This window comes from Lethenteron reissneri, chromosome 40 (assembly GCF_015708825.2).
Source record: "Lethenteron reissneri isolate LAM-NWPU_2019-01 chromosome 40, ASM1570882v1, whole genome shotgun sequence".
In the NCBI taxonomy this organism is placed as follows: Eukaryota; Metazoa; Chordata; class Hyperoartia; order Petromyzontiformes; family Petromyzontidae; genus Lethenteron; species Lethenteron reissneri.
The window spans coordinates 12418166-12438993 of NC_083818.1; the positions used below are offsets into that span (position 1 = coordinate 12418166).

At 51.1% G+C, this 20828-nt stretch overlaps 1 protein-coding gene and 1 long non-coding RNA gene across 6 annotated transcripts; one reads left to right on the forward strand and one right to left on the reverse strand.

The window, feature by feature from the left end:
• Nucleotides 1–4792: 4792 nt before the first annotated feature.
• LOC133352503 (uncharacterized) lies at nt 4793–7790 on the forward strand. 2 transcript variants are annotated; one of them, XR_009756272.1, is made up of 3 exons: nt 4793–4939; nt 5870–6047; nt 7109–7790. It is a non-coding gene; the product is annotated as an uncharacterized LOC133352503 (long non-coding RNA). The 2 variants fall into 2 exon arrangements; XR_009756273.1 differs by having other exon boundaries at nt 5870–6037.
• Nucleotides 7791–7934: 144 nt separating this feature from the next.
• On the reverse strand, nt 7935–20373 carry LOC133352502 (N-acetyllactosaminide beta-1,3-N-acetylglucosaminyltransferase 3-like). 4 transcript variants are annotated; one of them, XM_061568185.1, is made up of 3 exons: nt 20169–20373; nt 14627–14715; nt 7935–13244 (listed from the first exon to the last, which is right to left on the reverse strand). In XM_061568185.1, the coding sequence occupies exon 3, from the start codon at nt 13193–13195 to the stop codon at nt 12062–12064; it is 1134 nt and encodes a 377-aa protein (XP_061424169.1). In that variant the 5' UTR covers nt 13196–13244; nt 14627–14715; nt 20169–20373; the 3' UTR covers nt 7935–12061. The 4 variants fall into 4 exon arrangements, with proteins under 4 accessions (XP_061424169.1, XP_061424168.1, XP_061424166.1 ...); XM_061568184.1 differs by having other exon boundaries at nt 7935–13248; XM_061568182.1 differs by lacking the exon at nt 14627–14715 and having other exon boundaries at nt 7935–13248.
• Between the last annotated feature and the right edge of the window lie 455 nt (nt 20374–20828).

Below are 20828 nucleotides of genomic sequence, written 5' to 3' on the forward strand. Positions count from 1 at the left end.
CGAGTAAACGTGCAATGTTCGTGCGTGATTTGACTTGTGGTATGTATGTTGAACTACTTGTTCGCACCGTACGTAGCCAACCGTGTGAATCGGTGGTGCAGGGCGGAAAAACAAGTAAAACACAAAAGCAGTTTTAAAGCAATGAGTTAAATAGGCAGAAATTAGTGTAACATTGTGGTCGATGTTAACTGGGATATAAGAATGATATATATTATCCTTGCAGATATGTCATCGACAATTTGAGAGCTACGCACTAGTGGCCACTTTGTCTTGGAGGAAAAAAAACTTCATCCGACAGGATATCTGTGGGCATGGTGTTTCAGACAAAGCCGGCAACACACTGAGTACCTGAGTTTTTATCCCAGTTCTTATGTACATGATCTCGAAACCCTGCACTAAAAGCGCTGGATTGCAGGCAGCAACTACTCCATGCGCCACTGTGTTCCACTAAAGGGTATTCTTTGAGGGATGCTCTGAGGTGAGTAGGAGACGTGTGAGGAGTGGTGTGGGATGGGTGGTGGTGAGTGGTGGTGGTCCTGGGCTGGTCGGTGCTGGTAAATATGGAGACACCGATTCCATCTCCCACATCGATCGAGTATCAATACGTTTTACAATCAACTCTCGATGGCCCGGGGTGGATTATAATTATCCGTGTAGCAGACTAACCGTGCTTGCCAAAATATAAATATATATATTTTTACCGTGTGGGCTCTTTTTAATCTTAGCTGCTCCTCACTTGTCGAGGGGCCCGTGACCACGAACGTTTTGGCAAGTGAACCTATTACTTAAAATATATATATTCTACATCTACACCCCCTATATAGGAATGCAAACAATACATGATTGTCAAAGGGACATTTACATATATTATGCATATGTCTTGCATGAGGGTATATCAGTATTGGTTTCATCTGGGTCACCCCCCCCCCTATACCCATTACCCTGTACAGCCGACTGTACCTCCACACATGGACTGGGTCTCACGTAACATCCGGGCCAGGTGACTGCTCATCAGTAGGTTGAGCGAGCAGCCCACAATCTCAAGTGTCCCAGTTCAAATCCTGTCTGGAGGGGTTGACTCGGCTTATTCCTCCAGGATTAGCACGGTTGGCTACGTACGGTGCAAAAGAAGTTCAACGTACATACAACATAGGTACCACTTTGTGGGGACGTCAACAGTTTTATGGACAGACTCGCCCCAGCTACAGGAATGGGGAATTTCCATCACTGGCTAAGGGCGGTAAACAGGAGCTGAGCACCGCACCTCATTGCTCGTGTGAGCAGACACTCGCTTCGACTTGCTGGGGAGGAGCACACCCACACTTCGTACAACACCACGTTATTATTTGTAACAGCGACGATTTTGTACGTGTGTTAATGTCCACTTGATCATGGCCATGGAAGAGTAACGAATGTCCTATGTATTTAATGGGCATCTTGAGATGCTGATGCATTGCATGCATTCCACATTGTAATCGTGGTGAATTTTGTAATAATATGAAACTAGCGGCATTTTCCTCGTGGTGATATAAAGTATTGAAACATAAAAAGGAAGGCGAAGAGAGGAGAGAAAGAATGGGGGAATAAGAGGAAGAGGGTGCAAACAATGAGAGAACGAGAGCGAGCGAAGGGTCGGGAGGAAGAGGCTGCATCAGGGCTTCGATGCTGCTGCACGGATCGGAGTCTGGTTTCACATCGGGCGGCGGGGAAGGGGAGGGGTTCAGCGTGGGGGTGGCCACACAGAAGCCACGTGATGTACTGGCGGCTTGAGCTCATGTGGGTCGATGTGCAGTATTGGTTGAAATCCTGTCTAACAACTGCTTCTAACATGACCCACGCGTCCATGGACTCGCTTGTTTGGTCGGTTGGTCACCTTTGTTTTACCACAATATAAAGAGCGACTGTGTGGAATAAGATAAATAAGCAGACTAGTCATGGCTTCACACATACTGTATGTGCCTCCACGTAAAAAGGCATTTTTTGCAGATATCAGCCCCACGGCCTTCTGGGAGTGAAATTTAGTTATGAAACATTTTCACCTGGAACTGTTTTTATTCGGTCTAACACCAGTAAACTGTGGACTGGTTTCGACATTCGCTGTCTCATTCATTGACCGTGTTATCTTACCGCGTGAGAACCCATTGACGTAGAAAACAGGATCGTGTTACTCCTGCCTTTGGCAGTGGTGTACAAGTATAATCAATGACAACACCTCAACGCGTTCGTCAATAACATGACGAGGAGAACAAACTCGGGCGACGTTTTGGGCAATGGCAATTCTTCATGGCAGAGATAATAATACTGTACATGGCAAGACAACTGCGTGGTAGCAACAGCGGCAGATCTAGAAGCTTCCCAAGGTAGGGCTGGGGGCGGTGCTGCAGCGGCAACTTGACGACGCTAAACCAACACCGCCTGCCGCCCTCGGTGACACCTGTCCTGTGGCAGCGGGGGGGAGGGGGGGCGTGAGGGACACGAGAGCACTTGGGGGGCAGCTCACCAGGAGGGTGACACGGGAACAAGCACCTCCCATGAGCACGGTTGGCTACGTACGATGCTAAAGAAGTTCAACATTGTCCACGCATGCATTGCATCTCTCACGAACGCTTGTTTATCTGCCCCCCTTGCCCCCCCCCCCACCCAAACTCCGCCCATGCTCGCCTCCAGTGCTGGATTACAGGCCATGTGCACCACCACCGCCCCGTACAATTGCCGCAAGATATTTTTCCTATAATAAAGTCTTCAAGAAAACCCTTGAACGTTGACATATAAGTCAATTGTGTATTAGCGTCAAAGTCTAAATGTGAAAATTACACTGCAAATTACTCAATTGAAATAAAAATAGCAAACATCGCTCTCTACTGTGAAAACTTGCCAGGACCCTCCTGAAACCCGCCTCCCCCATGAGATTGGGGGTAAACGCGCGTATATAGAATAAGAATCGTACAAAATGTTCTAAATGTAATGGCACATTACGGAACAGAATTCGGAGGCTTGTGGGTGCCGCCTATAAACCGGTCGTGTCCACAGCGCGTCACCGGGGATCGCGAACAGAGCACAGGGCACACGGCGGCATCCTGGCGAGGCCACGTTTCAATTCCAGGTGCTGTCGGCCTGGGGGGCAGGTCGCAGTGCAGACATGAATTCCTAAATGTGCAAAGAGCTTTGAGTGTCAGCCACCTCGTATGCACGTCTCTTATTTGGGGTTCTCCAGTTCCCTCCCATACAAAACGAAACACTGAATGGGGTTGACCAAACATCCCAGGCTGCCAGCGGTGGCGAGGCACGTGGCCTGTAACCCAGCACTGTGGAGGTGACGGGGGTTGGTGGGTCACCCAAACGGTGTGAAACTTACGCGCGTCAATGAGGTGCTATACTCTGGCTCGCCAGGATAAGGTGGTACAGCAAAGGGCGGACTGACATTGTGTGTATGGGACAGAGTTGTCTTCTCGCACGCGTGGGGTTTCTCAGGTTGCTCTGGTTTCATCCCACGTGCATAAACGTTCAGTAATTGGCTGCAAACATCGTCATCTGTATGCGCCGCACGCGTGTTGCGGATTGCGTAACGCCGCGCGAATGTGGCAAGATCGCTCCGTACCAACCACTCGGAACGTAACAATGCATCGATTCATCTCGATTCTCTGGGCCCTATGTTTGTATACAAGTCCAAGTCGTGCGATTCATATGTGTTTTATGTAATCTGTTCACGCCGGAGGCTGGTACATTCACCACGATGTTACATAAATACAATAGAACGTTCAATTGAATATATTTCGACCCTGAATCGCGACAAGTCAACGCGTTGTCGGGGAGTGCGGGTATGCATCGTTCCTGCCCAACCACTCATCCCCTCAGTCTTTGTTCCGTTCACTCGGGATCAGCGGCGTCCTGCTGCCTGAGACCGACGCTCGCCACGTGCTCATTGATCTGGTGTCTCCGTCTCTCATCGTTGCTCTTCCTCTCGGTCTCTTGCCCTGCACGTCCATCTGCACGTCCGTCCCCACATTCTCGGGATCTGTCCTCACCATGGGGATGCGTCCTGGCCACCTCATCCGTAATTCTCTCATCTCGTCGTCCATCGCTGCCACCTTCATCGTGTATCTAATCGTCTCCTTTCTAGTTCTCTCTACGCTCTTGTTTTCCCAAAGGACCACCTTGATCCTAACCCGCTGCCACTGTGTACAACATCTGTTCCTCGCTTCTTCACCATGCCCAGCATTCAGACCTCATACACAATGAGAATGGTCCCCTCTGCCTCGGTGCTGTATCCAATGTCTGGCAACCGACTCTGGCTGTTCACCAGAGGACGGTCTAGAAACTTCCCAGGAGGAGGAGGGAGCCATCCATACATTTCAATTATGCACCGTAGAGAGTTTGCTTGCTTTTTAACATTCCTCTTCCGGTTCGCTGAAAAACTAAACTCAGATGGCACATTTACCCACGTGACAGCTCGATTTGATTGGCTCTGTCAGGTCGTGGAGAACGATTCTCACTTGCAAGAGTGACCTGGGTCACAGAAACGACAAACGCAATACCACAAAGTACAACAATAAAGCAAATAGAAATCAGTTCAAAGACAACCAAATAGAAATGAGACCAAGACCAAACAAATATTAATATTTGTTCAAAGGCCCGGTCACAACAAAGGACACAAAGAACTACCAATGATGCCAAGGTACACACAGACTGCGCTCTCCAGCTACATAGAACAGGCTGTGCAAACAGGGGCTGGGGGACAGCACCACGCACGCTGCAGTTGGCGACACCGACCGCTCACTCCACCGACCTCGTGATGCGGGCACCTCCGCAAGGGCGCGCGGCTCGCGCGGCTCGCCCGGCTCGCGACTCCGCTGGCTCCGTGAGCCTCGCCTCGCCGGCCCCACGGTGTGGGGGGACCCATGGCAACGTCGGAATCAATACAGCAACTTCACACGACGCGGTAGGCAGTTAGTTACAGGTCTTGTGTTGGGTCCGAGTGTCTGTATGAGTGTATGTAAATCTACGGGAGTCTACACAATACAATGTTGATTTTCATAGCGTGAATGTGGACGTGTGTTCCTTATTATATTACAAGGACCGTATCCTCGCGACGCCGTAGAGAAACGCTGGTTATGTTTATTTTATGCAGAGGCAGTTATAGGTCTCTTTGTGAGCGTGTGAGTCGATGGAAGCCTTAAAGTCTACACAATACAATGTTGATGTTCATAGGGTGAATGTGGACCTGTGTTCCGTATATCAATACGACCGTATCTTTACGATGCCGTAAATGCACGCTGGGCATGTTTATTCTAGAGAGAGAGAGGGGTGGTCACAGGTGACGATGAGAATGCTGTCTCTTCGCAACTTTAGCACAATCACGTCGACGTTCAAGCTGCATTGACTCACAGACGAACCCCTGAAAACCCACATTCCAGTGTCTACCCCACGGGGATCGATGTGGAGAGCTCCAACCGCCTCCCCGTCACACGTCATGGGACAGACGTATCCATGGAATGATTCACCTGTCCGGCAATTAGTGAATCCTCACGTTCCAGGGCTGTGCTTTAATCCAAGACTTAAACTAACTGTTTGGTGAAGCTTGCTGCTGTGTTGGCAGAGGTGCACAATCACAGTTAACGACAATGCAACCTCAACGCGTACCACCACCAATGTGGTGATGGTGATGTTGTAGTAAACTGACTGATATAATCGGCGACGTTTCGGACAATGTCCCTGCTTCCAAACACAACCATTATTTGATATGAATGTATGCCCTATGAAGAAGTGCCACTGCCCGAAACGTCGCCTGTCTTATACATCACTTGTATTTTAAGGCCATGGTGTTATTGGCGAAGGCGTTGCGTTTTGTTGTTCATTCTGTATTCAACAGTGGAGGATGTCGTCTCTTGTCGGTCGGCATCGTCTCGTCTGCGTTTGTCTCTCGTCGTCGACGCGTGTCGAGTACGGCTCAGGCCGTCGTGCATTCGCTCTGCCGTCCGTCTGCGGCGGAAGAAGAATCTAGAAAGAAGACGACGTCCCGATGATGACTCTGCTGAAGGTCACCCGATGTAAAGACGAGCGGATTGTAAAGCCGCGTTGCTATGCGGGACATCTCCTAGTTAAAGCTGGCCAGTGTGACCACGGGGCAAGCGCAGGCTTTGGCACGAGGAGGACGGTCCTTGTTCTGGTTGGCCACCCTTGATTTACTGAAGCGGTTGTTGTTACGATACTTTGAAGATATAAAAGCCTTTTCGGTCAAGGGAACGTAGATCTTTGTTAGAAGCAAACTGGCTAACACAAATGATAGTGGCTTATCACGTGGACATGTAGAGTGGCAGCCACAGTCTGTGAATGCGTGTTTCTAAACGTGGAGAGGAAAACCGGAGGAGCCGGAGAAAAATCCACGCGCCCGCGGGGAGAAAGAGAGACACGCAAACTCCAAATATACAGCAGCAGGCGTCAGAGGCGGGCTCGAAGCCACGACCTCATGCATACCAGGCGAGGGGGTTAACATCTCGCCACCGTGGCGATGATGAAGATGATGGTGGGAGGGAATTCCACAGTGTAGTGCGAGGGAAGGAAGAAGTTTTGTGACCTGCAGTGTGGTTGGTGATTGAGTGAGTGATTCAGTAAGTGTTGTTGTGAGTAGCGATAGAAGGGTGACAGGGAAGCGATTCACCACCGGTGCGTGCGGGCTGCTGGAAAGATGCTAATCTGGGAGGCTCGCATGTTTAAGAATAAACAACGCACTGCTGTATATTTAGTGAGGAGAGACAGACTTTTTATTATTATTTTTCGCACCTTGAGGTATTCGTACCGTGCTTGCGTGCGATAACTGATCAGTATCGAGCATACGCCAGCTAATTTCGCAAATGTCTCAGATTTAGTCGTGATAACGTCCCAGATAAACGGAGCTATAAATAGACCCGCATCGCGGCACGTCAGCAGCCCCCGATTCGCACGAAGCTGTCCACGAGCTTCGCCACACAGACGGATGCCTGCGCGAGTATCATAGCAAGAGGCTGGCCCTGCGATGTTGAGAGTGATCACCATCGCCTCTACGGCACAGCAGAGAATCCACATCACCTTGTCCTCCTCCCTCTCCCCTCCACCTCCTCCTCTACTGCAGTCTCACTCGCTGCAGCAGCCAGCAGCAGCAGCGGCGGTGGCCAGCTCGTCTCCCCAAATCAAGCCTCGCGACTCAGCATGGCAGATCCCCGGCCACACGCGCATCATCCTGCGGGGCAAAGGCTTCTTCCCCCCTGGCGTGAGATGTCAAGTCTTCAATGTCAACCGCGTGGCAACCAGCGTCACATTTTGGAAATTCCCCGCGCTGTCACTGCTTTATTACTCACAAGCGAACACCTCGTGAAAGACCCACATCAGCGGATCTCTGGGTTCGACCTTTTACAAAGATCATGGCCCACCCTAAACCGCATTCTGCACAAACCGTGGCGGAAATAGATGCCTGATGCAAAACTCTCCAGTTTGCGACTGTGGGTCATCCAGAACAGACCGTACAACATTTAACGATGCGATGACCGATCCACAAATACAAAGGAGACATCTCCGCAGCGATACACTCCGTTGCTGCTCCTGACGCGGTTATCTGGCTTGACCACCTGAATGTGAAGTTGTAGTTGTTGCATCGACATCATATGAAAGAAGATTGCTCAACTCGTCGAGCGCATGTGCTTCTACTGGGTTGGTGAAGGTGGCGGTGCCCAGGGACCAGTGAAGACATCACGACGCGAGCCGCTGGCTGGCCACGGAGCTCAGGTCGCCACACTCACAGCGGGGAGCACGCCAACCGATGCTCTGCTGCTTCTCCTCCTCCTCCCCGGGTTAGATTGTTTATAATGAACTGCGCACAACGAGGGAGCGTGCACCGCCCAGTGAGCGGCATCCCGCGCCCACACACGCGCCTCCCAGGTAAGCTCACATAGGCCATGCCGTTTCAGTAAATGTAAATTTTTATTGAGTATTGCACCACCGTCAATCGGAACCGTTCCCTTGGATATATTGTACAATAAAACACAAATTTCCTGGGCTTAACGCAGGGCTTCATTTCGGCCACGTCTGTACATGTCGGCTGCCCAGAATATATATATGTTTCCGTAGCTGGCACGTGACATCCAGGAGACTTCTCATCGCGGCAGCGGATGCTATGACGACGTGTCAACTGCTCCAGTCGACCGGCGAAAAAATAGTCGGTGTGAAACCAAGCCCTGGGTTAACGTACCACCACCGACGTGAACCCACGATTGCCCCGAACCCGAACGCTAAAGTGCCCGTCACCTCCAGTGCCCCGTTACAGAATTGCTCTCGTCTTACAAGCGCAGTGGCGAGGCCCCGAGCTAGAGGGACCCACCAGGTCACTGGCAAATAAACTCCATCCACAGAAGCCTCTGCTCCCGACCCATGTGCGGGTAAGCGTCAGCATTAATGTTACGGTGAAAGGCAATGGGAAAATGTTGCTGTTGGATAGCATTGAGTTTGTCGGTGGACCGACAGGCCTGACTAAGGCTAAGGTGGTGGGAGGGGAGGTACCAGCACCTTGATTGAGGACAGAGGGGGAAGCTGGGATGGGATTCTAAAAGAATGGCGAGAATTTGTTTTTAATGTTCTAATGTGCACTAATGCCTACTTTAATGATGGCGATATTGACACATGGAACAAAGATTGGTTTATTGAATTTGAGAAGTTCGTTTGGGGAGTAAGTCTGGTGCTTAATGGTGACGAACCCCAAAAGCGCAGAGAGAACTCAGCATGTGCGAGCGGCCACATCTTCACCGTTGCTTTTCTGCCAATGAAGCAGACGTCACTCTTGTTACCGTGGGCGGCGTAAACACGTTCGGTTTAATTCAGAATCAGAATCTTCTACTTTATCCTGGAGGAGGAATCCGATGAGCTGTGGAGCTCTTTGTCACAGATGTCCAGTTGTCAAATGCATCCCATGCCGGACGTCACTCGAGCGTTCCCCGTCAATAAATCCTCCTCCGCGCCACTTGTCGGGCTTTACGACTGAAGTTCCCGTCTCCCCAAGACCATTGATGCCCATTTTGCGATGCAGGGCACTACATTCATAACCGACCCGTACGGAGATCGTATTCATAAATAACAGCGCCGACGTGAACAGTCGCCTGCGTAATTGATGGGCATGCCGTACAGGCAAACGCCATAAAAGATCACCTCGGCCTGTAAACCAAGTTGTTTTTACAAGTCGGCACGGAATAAAAACCCCGACACGTCCATCCATGACGACACTTTGGCCTTAAAAGAAAGACGGAGGGCCACTGCCCCAAACTTTGCCCATTATATAACAAAAACAAATTCTTTCAAGACCAGTGTTATTGACGAATGTGGTGAGCTTTTTCATTCAAGTAAACAGATATTAAATCATCCATAATCGAGGTGGCTTGGCTCTCCAACACACCGGCGTGCTGTACTCGTGACGAATTGGCACGTTCTGTTTACGTGACAACCCTTACTAGTTGGCTGTGTAGGGTGGTGGTGGGTTTTAACGACACATTTATATATTTACGCGATCTAACCCTAAAACTTATATTATGAATGATATTGGTCGCGAAAGCCTACGTGTTAAACTGATGTTAAATCGCTTAATTTTATAACTACTTATGTGGGTTCGGTTTGTGTAATTTTGTGGAGATGCAGCTCACCTATTTATACCCAAAATTCGCTATACTATATAATGCGGCTTTGAATGCACTCGAGATGTGGCGATGCGGCCAGACGTGGAGCTGTGTGTAATGTACGCACCACTCGGCAGGCAGCTGCCTCGCGCGGGTTCGTTTTGTGTGCCACATTTTTGGAAGGAATCTAACTACTAGCGCATAGATCGAGAGAAAGCGGCATTTTGTTTACATGCAATGCAGTTCCTATTATACAAATGGCTTCAAGGGAATTGGATAATGACGTGTAGTTTTACACACATATGTAATACACGTATAACGGTAGTGGCGGCGTTCACACAAGTTGCATCTCACAATCACCAAGCAGCCCACGGCCAAGTGGGAAGGTAGCAGCCAGGCGGTGAGCTGGTGTTACCAACAATTGCCCAAGCTCTGCGGTCCTCGATATATCAAGACGTTTTAAGCCAATTAATTAGTGTTTATACGTGTGGGAGGAATCCGGAGCATCCGGAGAAAACCCATGCTTGTTCCCCTTTTCTGGAATACCAGGGTAAGTCGCCTCTTCGACGCTCACGGGAAAGGAGTTTCACAACATTTGTGCGATTCACCAACCCTTGCCTCCCACAGGGCCAGGTTTCAGGTGTGCATAGCCACCACCACCCGGCAAATAATCAAGAATTACCAGAGACATCCCACCGCGTGGTACACGGGTATGCACTTTTGCGATTAATATCTCAGCCACCTATTTAATTATAGATTAAAAACAAGATAATTTGCCTCGTCTCTGTACTGAATAAAAATGTTCTGTATCCTGTGCTTAGTGAATATTTCAACATTCGCTCCGATCAAGGCCTAGGGAAGGTTTCCTCCTTCGATCTACTGGGGCCTCACGTTTCCCTTGACTGGCCAGGGTAGCAATGGCGCAGACACGGGCAACATCTTTCAGAGCAAGAGCTAGAATTAATTAAATTAGGTGCTTCACATTTTAATAATCTATGTTCATGTAATAATTACAATGATGGAATACTGTGCACTAGTTGTGTATTGTACTGTACGGATACACTCACAGCTCATTAGTTGATCCACTGCTGGATGAGGGCCTCGCTATGTGGAGTAGGCTGCGGAGGGAGCGCAGACATTGGAGCACAGGACAGTAGAGAACAACAGTGGAAGTTGCTGCATCAGTCTCTACTGAAAACGCAGGCTTGCCGCAACCCACACCGCCGACTACGTAACGGCGGTCATCCCATCCGGTGTCGTCGGCTACGGCCAGCCCGTGCAGTCGAGTTCCCAGGATCTCATGAGACCCGGCACATTTCAGGTGAATCGGTCATCGGCCACATTTTATGGTGAGGGAAAGCTAAAGATGCAGCTCCGCAGGAAGGGGCCCCCCCACCCACGAAAGGTTATTTTGGCCTACTCTTCCACGCTGGGTGTTATCGTGTGACCGTAAATTGGCGTGGATTTCCCTGCTGATCCAACCAGGTCGGCCTGGGCCTCGCCTAACCCCCGAGCCGGGGGCCATCATTCCGGGGCCGATCTCAGCAGTGACGCAGCACCACCCGGCTCTGGCGCCACGCCACCAGGGCACAGGAGTGGGGGGGCGGGCGGCATGGCGCGCACGCCACACGCAGAGCGCGTCGGTATGAGCGACACCACGAGTGCCGGGTCCCGGTGGCTTAGGCTGCCTGGCCGCCCCATTGTGGGGATGGGCCGGGGACTGGACCGGGGTCCCAGCGCTTTACACACGGCGCGTAGAGAGACGCGGTTAACACAGCATAAATTAAAATGCATAAATATAGCGTGCGGTTGCGCACGTGGTATTGTGACGTTGGAAATGCTACCGGCGTCATCGCACAGTTAAAAAACGACGTCACAAGCGGGCACCAACATCTTTGCCGTCCATGCCCCGATCGCAGGAGAAGTCGGACTTGGCCTTTCCACGCAGTCCGATTGCCTATGCATCAACTTCATCCGGTGACATCAGAGCACCCGTGTTCTGTAGCAGCATGTGCAGTCTCAGCGAACGTGGAACGTTAGGTCAACGTTGGACCAACCACATGCCAACGTTGGCCCAGCGTTGTCAGCTTACTGGGAAGGCACAGGTAATAACACAGGCGACGAGTGAAACACCTGTGGGGAGATAAAAAAAAACATCTCGCAGCCCATTTGGTCACCTGGCAACCAACGGGCCCTGCCCGCGAGACGAATGCACTTCTAATTCGGTATGTAACGAGGCCTTAATCCCTCACTGCAACCACCATTCCGAGTCTAGAGATAGAGCCTTGGGGGAGTGGGGGAGGGAATGGAGGCGTCTCTCCGGTAGAATCATGCCCACGCTTCTCCGTCACATTGGCACTCGTAAGGGTGTGGTAAAAAATAATCCGTGAAAAAAATTACCGCAGTCAATCTCTTCCACCGTTCACGTCCTACTTCTTCTCCAGGTCCTGCGTGACCTTCTGCCACATGACCATGATCTCGTTAGGGTCGAACTTGTGCACGCAGATGAGCTCATTGAGGACGTAGTTGTTGGGCAGCGCATCGCGGTTCGAGGCCAGGAGGGCATCCACACCGTACGTCCTGAAGCCCAGGTGGTTGATGACCTTGACGTGCGTGGACTCGGCGCACAAGCCGAAGAAGACGTCGTCGATGGGGAAGATTTCGAGCGAGTGCGACGCGTTGAAGAACTTGAGCGCCGTCGAGCCGGCCATCGCCAGCCCGCCGCCGCCTACGTACGCCGGGTACGACGAGTGCGGCCACAGCTGCTTGGGCACGTAGTACTTGCTGGGCACGTAGCGCACGGGCGGCGTGTCGTCGATGATGTGCCCCACGTAGAGGTCGCCTCGTGGGTACCCGAGCAGCAGCTCCGCCAGGTTGACGGTGTGCAGGAACATGTCGTCGTCCCCGTTGTAGATGAAGGCCGCGTGCGGGCAGCTGTGGTTGAGCCAGTGCAGGAAGTTGACCTGCTTCACCGTCAGGTTCAAGAAGGTGTCCAGGAAGCCCCATTGCAGGATGTCGCCGTTCTTGGCGGCCTCCTCTCGCAGGAAGCGGTTGTAGAGGGGGCGGCGCGCCTCGTTGTCGGAGACGCCTATGAGGAAGAGCAGCCGCACCTGCAGGCCTCTCACCGCCACCTCCTGGCCCCACGTCTGGCGGATGGCGTGCCGCTTGCTGTAGCTCTCCGACAGCGACTTGATGACGAGCAGCAGCAGCGGCTGATCGGGTTTCACGCCGGCACACTTGTTGGGCTGGTCGATGATAATGGGGAAGCGGCGGCAGTGGCGGTACGTCATGAACTGCTGCATGTGCTGGGGCAGCGAGCCAAAGTCGGCCACCTCGGCCGCGATGTTGGCACGTGGATAGCACGGCTCCGTGTAGTTTTCGGCGGGCTTGGCCGGCAGTGCTGGCGTTGCTGGCAATGCCGGCAACGCCGGCGCCGTGGGCCCCAGGCCCCTCATCGCCTTTAACCACGGCATAAGGTTCTCGACGCCGTGCAGCGTGAAGAGGAAGGAGGCCACCATGATGACCGAGAGGACACAGATGACATACTTGCGCGGGATCGGCATGCTCGTGGAGGGGGGGGAGCACGGTCAGCGACGGCGCCGGTTTCCGCTGCTGCCTCCATAGCCAGAGGATGGGGTGCAGGGAAAAAAATAAATACAAATTAACACAAACATTGGGTTGGGTCCAGCGATTTCAGTCAGGATATATTTAGTGAATTTCCAGCGCCGACCCCGTGACCTCATGGCCCTGGTGATCACGCGCGGCATGGGCGGCAACGCAGGAGACCCCACGGCGGGCAGCGCGACAAACCGGAGAGCGCCGTTAAAAAAACTACAATCCCCGCGACGCTTCCGCGACGGGAACATAAAAAAACCCTTGCACACATCGCCACCCCCATCATCATCACCATCATCCCAAGCAGGTGTGTTGGCCACAAATAGAATGAAAGACGAAAGATGAGAACGAGATTAAGCAAGCACCAGTGGAACATCAAATACAAACACCCGCTCTCGGCAGCTGAGGAACCCGCCTGCCAACAAGGGCATTCGATTAATGTTGATAACGTTATTAAAACTACATTACTAACTAGTTACTACAAACCATGTATTACTAACCATTGTATCTCTAGGCATCACTGCCTGCTTCTTTCTGCTCACCTGTGAGGACTCGCTTATGACATCACAACACCTATTTCAGCCCCAAGACTGGAGTCGGCATTTTCACAATTCTGGCAGCTGCCTGATGGTGCTGGCTATAACTATCAGTGAGAGGTCCTCACCCAATTGTTGAATGTGTGTGGACCGCTCTCAAGCAACTCCGGTGGTGCTGCTGAACCAGTGATAAACTGGCTACGTTTATTAATCACGTGACGTCATCAATTAGTTGCCGGGCGGAGGAGGGTGTACGACACACATCGTACTCACGCGGAGATCTGACGCAGTCAATTGTGAATCATACTACTGGTTGTGAAAGCCTGTGTGTTCAATCACCAGAACCTCCACGCCACATCCTGTCCTCACGTTTCTCATTATTGTGGCCGTCTACTTTACAAGTTCACGAAAACATGGCCACAAGGTGGTACATGTATTATGAACTTCTTTCGTGCCGTACAACGCCAACCGTGCTCATCGGAGGTGCGAGGAAGGACAACAAAGTACACACAAAAAACAGTTCTAAATAAATTTGTTTTCAATCGAGGTTTAAAAGTGCATAGCTCCAGTGGCTTCCTAATATCGGAAGGAAGAGCGCTCCAGACGGCCGCAGAAGTGCATCTGAAAGCGTGCGATGCAGTGACCGTCTTTGTTCAATGTCCAGCCAAAATATTCGCAACACGTGTGGCATGTAAGCTGAACGTCGCAAGGTATCTGAATAGCCTGCCACTTGGAAGGCAGTTAGAAAGTGCAATCTGCCAGCCACAGATTCGGCTATTTGTTTGCTCAATTTTACAAAATGTAATTATATAATAAATTAATCTAAATGTCAAAAAAATTCACCTTTCATCATCATGATGGCTGCCCGGGGTCCAAACACAGCGTCTCCCTTGCCACAGTGGCCTCTCGACACGCAAGAGAAACACCGGTTGCTGTGGAAATGTTTTTTTATTTCATTCATATATTTCACTTGGGAAATTGCCTTCAGATGAAACATCTCTGTTTGCCAATGTGTCTAGGATGCTAGTTGACACGCACACACAGCACATTGCACGTGCACCATACTCATATACAACCACACATAAACTATACACACTCATAAACATAGATACAAAGAGCGAGCACCTACGAAGGCTGGAAATGCACACGAGAGGGTGGGTGACTAGCATCACGCCCGGCCGCCTCGTGATGATGTTTACACATCACACCAGATACTAATTTGTGGCTGAGTCGACCAAGGGGAGGCCCAGGACCGGTGTGCGTTGATAACGCGCCCAGCCGTGGATATATCTCGTCGTGATCAGATTGCCTGGGCGTGCACGCGAATGGTCAGCGCCGCTTCCGTGTCGTGGTGCGGCCAAACCGGCCGAGAGGCTTTGCCGGTCGCCGCTGCGGACAGGACGAACCAGCTGGGCTGGTTCTCTCGCGAGGGCGTTCCTCGGGTCTCACGGCACGCCACGTGGAACCATCGACGAGCGAGACACCGCGCCGCCACCTCGCGTGTTCTCACGTCACGAGGGCCTTCTCAGGACGGGGGTCGCGTCGTGTATTCTAAAGAGCAAATGTAAAGGTTTAGAAAAAAAATAACCGTTGTGACGTTTCTTTTGTTTAACCGGGTGAAAACTCAGAAAGCAGGATTTGCAAGAGTGACATCGGTCACGGTAAGGACAAAAGCCAAAGAAGTAAAAAATAAAGTACAGCAATTAGGCCAATAGAAATCGGAGCAAAAACAACTGCGATTGTAAAGCGCGAACGAGGAGAGTAGATCTCGTGGCCCTACACAGCCCGACCCCAGCAGTGTGGTCATTGCTACGATTCCGGATCACGAGTTCACGGGGGAGGCTCCACATCGTGCGAGCGACAACCGTAGCCAGGCGTTAGCCCGCCGGGTTCCACGTGCAGCCTTTGAGAGCGGCATGTGGGAGGAGTGGAAAGAGATAATGGGGGATCAATTAAATCTCACGAATAGCGACAAAAACACGTTCGTCAACAACACTCCATGTCGCTATGGGACCCCTTTGCCAGTATGAAGACGATGCATACTGTATCTTGACAATGATATCTTGATATCATATTGAATATCTTTTAATCTTTATCATTCAGTCTTGACTTTTATGAAAGAGCCCCATAGCTATGAATATATCATGATCAACGCACACGTGTGTGCGTTGATCATGATATATTGATATCAGGTCTTGATAGCAATCAACATCATTGAATACTCACGGTTGTGGCCTTAAAAGGAAACAAAATACACAAATAATAGGGGGACGTTTAGGGAAATGGCCGTGGTTATCTCAATGGGAAACAATATTGAATGATGTAATATGTAATTGTGATAGATGTCGCCAGAAATCGAGCACTGCTGAGGTGATTGTATCACACGTCACAGTTCCGGGGTGTCAATGGAAGCCATTTGATTGACAGGAGAATATGAATTTAAATTGTAGAGTCTGGTCAGAGACGGCGCCCCCACAGTCTACGTCCCGAGGCGAAGAGAGAGTGGGCCGATCACGGCTCGGCTCAACCTCTGGTTCGGCTCAACTCTGGCTCGGCTTAGTTACCAGCTGATTTTCGGATGTGAATCGGCCACCTTTCGTTTACACGATTTGCCCCGACAGATCGATGATAAAGGTGCCGGAAGGGTAAAGGCGGAATCATCGTGCGCAGAATTCTCGTGGTTCCGCACGTTCCACCGATTCCCGTCTAAACCTGATTCAAGTGAATCCCGTCGCCACTGCACGACCGCCGTGGTGTCGGCTCCAGGGGAGCCGCAGCAGCAGACGCGGATTCCAGACGCTTCCCCTGCCGGACGAGGGTGGGGGCTCCACCCGCACCCCCCCCCCCCCATAGGCGTCACCTATGGGGGGGGGGGGGTGATGGGAGTGGGGTTACCACCCCCATCAAGACAACGTTTCGGGCAATGGCCCAAATTCACAGCGCGTGCATGTTTTGCTGTGCTATGAAGGCTTACTACCCGAAACGTCGCCTATCTAATGTTTAAAGCCAAAGTGTGTTTTTTTTTAATTGACGAACGTGTTTAGTTTGTTTATTTACTGTGCTCATGCACCACTCTAACGCAGCAGCGGCAGCAGGAGGCTAGCCAAAAGGAATCGTATTTTAGATTACTCACCTGTTACATAAGTCACGTTCTCAGGTAGGGCTGTGTGCATCAGTGGTTTTACGTGGAAACGTTAATTCACTGTAGAGGTGAATATTCCGAGCATGAACGTGGGACCCGCGCTCTGGAACCCAAAGGTGACACAGCTGCTCACTCCCGTCACGCACAGAATCCACGAGTACCCCCACCCCATCGATGGAACTGTACTCCGGCAGAGGCAGTCGGCTCAAGTTCCCAAGTGACAACATCAATACGCAGACAAACGCGCCTCCTCCCCGTGACCCTGTAACGAGGCCCGTCTCTGCAGAACGCGCCTCGCCCCCCCGGGGGTCCAACCCTATGAGTTGGACCCCCCTTGACAACCACCACGAGATGCTTTTCAACAACAGTGTAAAATAACTAAAACACGTATTTTACGAAGATGGAGCGCCGCTACAGCGTGACATGTTTGAGACCGCATTGATTTGATTTTGACAACATGAGCCGCGATATTTAACAGCCGAGGTGCGACCGTGCAAGACAAATCAAATATTGGGGCCCCACCTGACCGATTGCTGCAACCCCTGAGCTGACAATGTCGTCGCCACTGCGCCACTGGTCCCTGCCTATGAACATCTGGCAGTTCACCAGCATTAGGTGCAGCACGCGTGACTCTGCTGACGAGACAATTAATGTCAAACCCGGTTCAGAGTTCTGCTTGCGCTGAACCAAAGCCGCAGTCGCCAGAAAGGCCGTGCGTGTCTAAGAATGGGACTTGTAGTTCCATGTGGAGGGACGGAGATGGATGTGGAGGAGGCGTGCGCTGCCTCCAGTGCTCTAGCCCTGCCCCTGGGCCCCTGTGCTGGGCAGGGAGTTGCCACCGTGCGGCTCCCCTTGTGACACGTAACGATAAAACTAGTTCTATGTTGATTTGAAGCTGTCGCGACTGCAGGAATCCATACTCTTTGGTTCTTTCAGTAAAGTCACGTGGGTATAAAGTAACAATAAACTCGTTCTGTTGTCCAAGCAGAGGCCCACTATGCGGCAGCTCTATTTCAGAAGCGACCTGCCCACGGATTGCAGGGTGCTTCATCTTTTTAATGGAAAAATAACGGATGATACACCGTAACATGACAAATGTTAATAGCTTTAAAAGGTCAGTTCACCATCGTTGTCAACGCGTGCCTGGAATCTGGTCCAGGTGGTCTCCAGAGCCCGGAGGCACATTTCTCGTGGTATTGTTGCAAATTCTTACAAGTGTAAAAAACATGTTTGAAGCACCCTGCACAGCTCAACTAAATGTCTTCTGTGGAGACCCCAGAGAGCAATCCACGCCGTCACAGGGAGAGAGAGAGACACGCAAACTCCAGAAATAAAGAGGCGTTAGGGTCGGGATCGAACCCATGTCCTCCTGTGTACCAGGCGAGGTAGTAAACATCTCATCACCGTGGTGAGATGGGGAAGTTACAGAGGCCATCTCCCATCACGAGGCTGCCTGCGGCACTCGCCTGGTGACAACAGCACCACGGGAGAGGCAGCCGCCTCAAGAGACCAGCGATGGTGGGCACGGGTAAGACGGGCACGCGAGAAGACAGGTGAGAGACATCACGCGGTGGGTTACAGGTGAGAGACACCAAGTGGTGGACACAGGTGAGAGGTGGACACAGGTGAGAGACACCGTGAGGTGGACACAGGTGAGAGACAAAGGTGAGAGGTGGTCACAGGTGAGAGACACCGAGAGGTGGACACAGGTGAGAGGTGGACACAGGTGAGAGGTGGACACAGGTGAGAGGTGGTCACAGGTGAGAGACACAAATAGGTGGGTCACAGGTGAGATCACGGGATGGGTGAACGAGCTGTATATTGATCCATAAGAGAGTTTTTTTGTGTTAGATCGCGTAAATATATAAATGTGTCGTTAAAACTCACCACCACCCGACACAGCCAACCAGTAAGGGTTGTCATGTAAACAGAACATGCATATTCGTCACAAGTACAGCACTAACCGGTGTGTTGGAGAGCCAAGCCACAACATTTACAATCTGAGTACGACGTTTCGCCAGTACTTACAACCAGCTTCATCAGGCGACAGCCAGATTCGGGGACAAGTCTAACTGTTTCATTCCTTATCTAGAGGCGTAGATGTGGTGACCACCCTTCTGCGCTCTTGCACAATGTGGGGGGGGGGGGGGGGTTACTGAGGCAACGTACATGATGTGCATTATGCGAGCCCTTTCAACTTGTCCTTCCTGTCTATTGTGTTTGATAAAATGTCCCTACCAACGGTAATCCCTATTGAAGTACGTTACTCTTTGTAGGAATTCATTTAAATAATTTTTTATGTGATGATTCGCTTCCGCGCAGCACTAAGGCGGTAGCAATTCGATTAAAGTTATTTAGATTTCTTTCAATTTCGATAGATTCTCCTTGTTGACACGCGTGTTCTGCTACTGCTGACAGTTGTATTTGGGAGTATTTCATATTTCTCTGATGTTCTTTTTAGTCTCGTGCTGATCATTCGTCCTGTTTGCCCAACGTAACATTTACCACACGTGCAGTTAATCCTGTACACACCTTCTGTTGATAGCTTCGGTAATGCATATTTTGTACCAGATATTAATTTCTGTATTTTATGTACCGTGCCAAATCTGACTCGGATTCATACTCTTAGTTCTTTCGGTAAAGTCACGTAGGTAAATTTTTTTAATAAAAATTAATCAAAATAAAATAATAAAATCACGACGTTTCGGAGGCAACACAAGTCTCCGTCATCTGCTGCATCTGGCTGTGACGGTCCCACCTGATGACTTTACCGAAAGAACTAAAAGTATGAATCCTTGCAGTCACGAAAGCTTCAAATCTAGAATCTGACTAGGATGTTTTGTTTTTATATACATCTGGCGAGTTTATAAATTACTTCCGCAATGTACGGCATTTTATCGTTTTAATTACTTGGGCAGTTTCAATGCTCTTCTTTGATTTGGTTTTGGTGTTCAGAAGCGTGGCCACAATCAGTCCAGGAGGCGCAGGGTGGGGAGCACGAGGACACGGAGACACGGAGACACGGGGACACGGAGACACGGAGACACGGGGACACGGGGACACGGGGACACGGAGACACGGAGAAACGGGGACACGGAGACACGGAGACACGGAGACACGGAGACACGGGGACACGGGGACACGGAGACACGGAGACACGGAGACACGGAGACACGGAGACACGGGGACACGGAGACACGGGGACACGGAGACACGGGGACACGGGGGACATGGCGCACTTACCCAGGCAGCTCGGGTCGCGTCTGCCGGCACACGGAGATGGCGAACTCGTGGGGCTGCTGGGGGCAGCTGGAATCAACTGGAGGTGGCCCGCCGCAGCTCCCTCCCGTTCACCGGCGGTGACAGCGCCAGTTTGGTGGGCGCACGGACCGCGCCGGTTCCTGAGGGCTCCACGGGGCGGGGCCTCGTCGCAAGAGGCGGGGCCATCCACACAGGGGGCGGAGCCTAACGAGTTTTTGGGTCCAATTTGCATATTCAAGTCGAGGGGGGAGGCAGGGGGGCTGAATACATGGGAGGGGCTTGTGGGATTGGGGCGTGGTTCTTGCGTTAGGTGGCTAAAGGCCAGTCGGGGTTTTATGTTGCACTAAAATTAAAACATCCACAAAAGAGGTTTTTCGGGTTAGAATGCGTAAATATATAAATGTGTCGTTAAAACCCTCCGCCATCCGACACAGCCAACTAGTAAGGGTTGTCACGTCAACAGAACGTGGCCAATTCGTCACTAGTTCAGCACTAGTGTATAGTGTAGTGTATAGTGTATAGTAGTGTAGTGTGTAGTATAGTATACTAGTACAGCACGAACCGGTGTGTTGGAGAGCCAAGCCACAACATTTACAATCTGAGTACGACGTTTCGCCAGTGACCACAAGCAGCTTGAGGCAC